This window comes from Nilaparvata lugens, chromosome 11, assembly GCF_014356525.2.
Source record: "Nilaparvata lugens isolate BPH chromosome 11, ASM1435652v1, whole genome shotgun sequence".
Taxonomy (NCBI): domain Eukaryota; kingdom Metazoa; phylum Arthropoda; class Insecta; order Hemiptera; family Delphacidae; genus Nilaparvata; species Nilaparvata lugens.
The window spans coordinates 26,432,576-26,438,232 of NC_052514.1; the positions used below are offsets into that span (position 1 = coordinate 26,432,576).

General features: G+C 34.4%; 1 protein-coding gene across 1 annotated transcript; it reads left to right on the top strand.

Moving 5' to 3' along the window:
• The first annotated feature begins 1,887 nt into the window (after positions 1-1,887).
• Positions 1,888-3,917, top strand: LOC111046385 (sialin-like). The gene has a single exon (XM_022331915.2). The coding sequence runs from the start codon at positions 2,249-2,251 to the stop codon at positions 3,563-3,565; it is 1,317 nt and encodes a 438-aa protein (XP_022187607.2). The 5' UTR covers positions 1,888-2,248; the 3' UTR covers positions 3,566-3,917.
• The last annotated feature ends 1,740 nt before the right edge of the window (positions 3,918-5,657 follow it).

Here is a 5,657-nt window from a genome sequence, read left to right on the forward strand (position 1 = left end):
TACTAATTATTTGAGAAAACTAATTTTATTGTGTAATGGTTATGAATATGAAGAGAAAATGTAGCCAGTACAATAAGTGGAAAAATTAGTTTTTTGATATAACAATTTATGGAATGTTCTCCATTGAAATCTATGCACTGCTGCAGCCGGGCATGGAAGTTGCTCATGACATATTGCAGCATATTGACTGGTACTTGTTCGATTTCGTTCCAAATTCGTTGTTTCAGGGCTAAAACAGTTCTAGGTAGATCGTTCTAAAAAAATCTTGTTTTCATGTAACCCCATAAAAAAGACCCAGGCTGCTGTCAAGTCTGGTGGGCGAGGGGGTCAAGGAATATCCTCGTTATGGAAAATGACGCCGCCTGGGAACAACACATTCACAGCATTCTTGCGCACCAAACCTTAACTTTTTTAGCATGAAGAGGCGTTTCATGAAGTGCGCTAGGGTTTTCACGTGATCAGTATCATAGAGAAACAATAGCGTAAGTAGATATCCCATGGTATAGGGCGTTATGTTGCAACTTTTACTGTTATCTCAAGCCGATCACTGTCGATTTCTACTGTTTTGTTGTGGTGGGAGTATATGAACGGCACAATATGAGAGACTACCAGCGTCACACAGCTTCACAGGAAAGAACTACTTGGACTATCGGCTCGAGATAACAGTAAAAGTTGCTACATAAACGCCCTATACCATGGGATATCTACTTATGCTATTGTTTCTCTATGTCAGTATCTTCTGAAGTTTAGTTTATTAACAAAACCAAAGAGGTAGAATACGCCTCAATATGCTGTAAAATGTTGTGAGAAACTTCCAGGCCCTGCCGCAGCTGTGCATAGATTCCAATGGAGGACATTTCGTAAGTTTTATATTCAAACATTATTTTTTTCACTTATTGTACAGCTAAATGGCTCAATTTTTTTCTTCATATTTATATCATTAGGTTCTTGAAAAGATTACTTTTCCCAAAAAGCTTGGTTAGGCCTACTTATTTAAATCTTTCCGTTCCACTGGCTATTACCAAGGTACCTAAAATAGAATGTATTTTTACTTTCCTTGCCCTATTACCATAGGTAAGGAAAGTATTGCTTTCCGAAAAAAATTAAGGTACCCCAATTTCTAAATTTCTATACGTTTCAAGGTCCCCTGAGTCCGAAAAAGTGGTTTTTGGGTATTGGTCTGTATGTATGTGTGTGTGTGTGTGTGTGTGTGTGTGTGTGTGTGTGTGTGTGTGTGTGTGTGTGTGTGTATGAGTGTATGTGCGTCTGTGTACACGATATCTCATCTCCCAGTTAACGGAATGACTTGAAATTTGGAACGTAAGGTCCTTACACTATAAGGATCTGACACGAACAATTTCGATCAAATTAAATCCAAGATGGCGGCTAGAATAGCGAAAATGTTGTCAAAAACAGGGTTTTTCGCGATTTTCTCGAAAACGGCTCCAACGATTTTGATCAAATTTATACCTGAAATTAATAGTCATTGATATGCTCTATCAACTGCAACAAGTCCTATATCTGTAAAAATTTCAGGAGCTTCACCCCATCTATGCAAAGTTTGATTTTAGATTCTCAATTATCAGCCTTCATATACAATTTAAACGAAGAATTTCAAGTGGAAAAGATTGAGTATGAAAATCTCTGCAATTAATGTCTAGTAACATTTCCACCTAAAATTGAAAATAAGCTTGAAATCCGAGAAAATGTGATTATTAAATTGCAAACTGTTGGCAACTGTTGGTTCTATTAAATCATTCACTACGAAGAGATAGCAGACCTCGTGTGTTTCCAGCGTTATTGACCTATCACCAGCTGTCTTTGAGTAGTAGACTTGTGATGCGCGAGTACACTAGCGTCAGGTGATCAATTTTCATAACGGCAAGGAAAGTTGTGTGAGTGCACCACACCACATTTTTATTCTAGGTACATTGGCTATTACCATAGAGAAAGTTAGGCTATTGTTTCTCTATGCTATTACTCTTATAGTAGCGTAGAGAATCTCAAACTCAATCAATATGATAGGATTGTATTTTACAGCTGAAAATATTTTGCTCTTTAGGCCTAGGTCAAACTCAACTTGTTTACTTTGTAAATTAAATAATAATCTTATTCATTTATTATGGTTATGAAAGTGAATTCAAGTAGATAATTTATCGAACTAACGTTTATTACAAAAACATTTTCATAAGAAAAGAATATAAAAGCTATAGTAACAACATCGTCTGGAAGGTAAAAATATCAAAGGATGGGATGTGTTGGAAATTTGAAAAAGAGAAAGATTTTTATTATAATGGTGTTTTTTGGTTTCGCATTAAACTTTCTATTTAGGCACGTGGTTCACATGGCTTTACTTGTTTACACTTTTGAAAATGACCAAGCATCAAAAGCATTAAACGAGAGAGCTAAATTGCAATTTTTCTATGGTTATTCCGCACTTCAGATTCCTTGCGCCAGATTGGCCGAAATATTTGGTGGGAAAACTATAAGTGGGGTTGGAATATTGTTTGCGTCGTTATTATCGGTGATCATGCCATTTGCAGTTCAAATCGGAGGCTTTGAGAGTCTAATATTTATTAACTTTTTTATCGGAATATCTTTGGCAGGATTCATTCCCGCCATTTTCAATATGGCGTCTAAGTGGATTCCTGCTGAAGAGCGTGGCAACCTGGTGATAGCTTTTGCTGCTACGCAACTGGGGCAGTCTTCTCTGGCAGTGTCGATGCAGTTTCGAAACACCCTATCCACAGAAGTAGTATTCATTATACCTGCAATTCTCGGAATTTTTTGGACGCTCTGCTGGTATATTCTAGTAAGTGACAGCCCACTTACACACCCAACTATTACCCGAGAGGAAAGAAATTATATTGTTCGTAAGAAGGAAAGTCAAGGAACAATCTACAACGTGATTGATTGCCCATGGTTTGAAATATTGTTCGACTCGCATGTTTGGGTAATTTGCTCTGTTCATACATGTTATTGGTTTTCAGCTATTTTTCTCACTACAAAAGAGGAGAATTTCTTAAAAGAAAGGTTCAATTTGAGTCCTCTAGAAAATCCTTTACCTATTATATCGCCATACTTCTTAGCGAGTATCACTATTTTTCTGTCTGGAATACTCATTGATTTTTTGTACAGTATTAATGTACCGCTAACGTATCTGCAGAAAAGTTGGACATTGATTTCCACGTTTATTCCTGCTATTGCGTTGGTGGGACTTATTTCGTGCCAAGACAATGTTCAATTAACATTGTTCTTCTATGTGCTGGGAGTTACATTCTCATATTGGGTGATAGGTGGATATTACCTGAGTTTTTTGGATATTGCTCCAAACTTTGCTGCTACCCTGAATGGAATTGCGGCCACAATTGCTAATATCGGATTGATAATGATACAAGAAGTGATGCATGGCCTGGATTCAGGTGGTGTTGATAATCAGCAGATTTGGGAAAATAGACATTCTTTTGTTAGTGCTCTCTTATTTACTGCTGGAATACTTTATACATTATTCGGAAATAGTCACTTTGTCGATTGGAATATACCATACAAATATGAGGATGTTTAATGTTTGAGAAATTGAAACTAATGTCTACTATATTTTGTAAAGTGCATTTTTTGAAAAAAATATCTTCTGTCATTTATCTTTTTATTTCGTCTTTGTAGTTTAAAAAACTAACAGTTTTATCAAAATTAATATTAATGCTGTGCTTTATACTGCAATACCACAGTGGGCCCACCTTTTCTTTTCAGAAATAGCTAGAAAATGAATATAGTTTTCTTGATAATCCAGGTCAAAGATAATTTTTTATTCTGTTACAGAATAATCAGTAATTGTTACTATGATTGCAGAATAATTGACCGAACGGAGTGAGGTCTAAGATTCAAGTCAACGGTTTGGCATTTCTTACAATGTTTAAATGCTTAAATGTTTATATGTTGCGCATTCACGGCGAAACGCGGTAATAGATTTTTATGAAATTTTACAGGTATGTTCCTTTTTAAATTGCGCGTCGACGTATATACAAGGTTTTTGGAAATTTTGCATTTCAAGGATAATATAAAAGGAAAAAGGAGCCTCCTTCATACGCCAATATTAGAGTAAAAATCAGACTTTAGAATTATTCATCATAAATCAGCTGACAAGTGATTACACAGATGTGTGGAGAAGCCAGTCTATTACTGTATTTGTATAAGGTCTATAGTTTCAATCAAAGACCTTGAAGAGGTATGCATCTTTAAGCTGGGTTTACACCAAAGTTATTAACAAAATGTTAATAACTTAATCCTTTATAATAGATTGAACGCAAGTTGACAAACACACATGCTCATCATGTGTATGATAAGTTATGTTCAATATAATACTGTATAATCTATAAGGATTGAGTTATTAACATTTTTTTAATAAATTCGGTCTAATCGCAGCTTTAAGGTCTTTGGTTTCAATATTTTGCTTTGCAGTCATGGTATGCGTGTCCATTAGTGTCAATATTCTCACATTCGAAAAAACTAATTTAATAGGTGATTAAAAATAATCAAATGATTGACACTTGTCATTGGTGGGTTATCACTATATGATTAGAGATAGGTCTGATTTATATTAGCAAGGATTAGTGCGGTGAATTTACGGTATATCAATAGTGAGATGCACCTCAAAACTCATTCACTATTGGTTGAATGGAAATTAAAACTGGATTTCAATAGGGTTACTTCAATGTTTTTTATAGAAATTACCTAGTACTCAGGTCATATTTTCGAATTTAGAAAATTTTGACTAGTTTTGGCATTTATGTCATTCTTAAGTCTCCTTTCTCAAATTGTAAAATAACTCATAAATAAATATAGTTTCCTGATAATCCAATAGTAGATTAATTTCTCATCTGTAACAGAATAATCAGTAGTGGTCACTATGATTACTGAATAATAATAATTGCGTTTGAAAAAGGGCACATGAGGATTACATAAATCATGTTGAAACTAGTAATGTTTAATTTGAAATATTACTAGGGTAGGCCTACTAGCTATTTTCTATAATTATGATTGCTCAAGAGGAAACAGTTTGAAGTAAATGTTACTGTAGGGGAAAGTGGGGCAAAACCGACCAGCTAGTGTTTGAAGTTCAATTAATGAAAATCTGTTGGCAGATTTATCAAAATATGATGTCAATCTCATTCTTTACATATTTCATGATAACTATACATACTCAAATACATTTATTTCATAAATGATAATAATAAATAATTGAAATAACCACACAAATCACAAAAAAATCTTCAAGTTGTCAAAGTTGTCATGACATAGGAAAATGTAAACAACACGAGATTACTTGAAATATTCACTTAATAAAGTTGTCAAGACATACAAAAAATAAAATAAAAAGGTGACTGAAATGTGAATTTTTTTTGGAAATATTTACACAAATCACAAATGAAGGTGTCATCTTTCTCCTCACTTTTCGAGCAAGGCCCCGACCTACGATATTGCAACGTCGCAGTGTAGGCCTAGAATCTAATACATAATTGGTGAAAAAGATCAGCTGGTATTTTTTTAAGATTAAAAAAAATACCAGCTGATTTAATCTTAAAAAAAATACCAGCTGATCTTTTTCACCAATCATGTATTAGATTCTAGGCCTATGCTGCGACGTTGCTATATCGTAG

Excerpts from the sequence above, each read along its gene's own strand:
- LOC111046385 (XM_022331915.2), top strand. The coding sequence starts at position 2,249 with ATGGGATGTGTTGGAAATTTGAAAAAGAGAAAGATTTTTATTATAATG.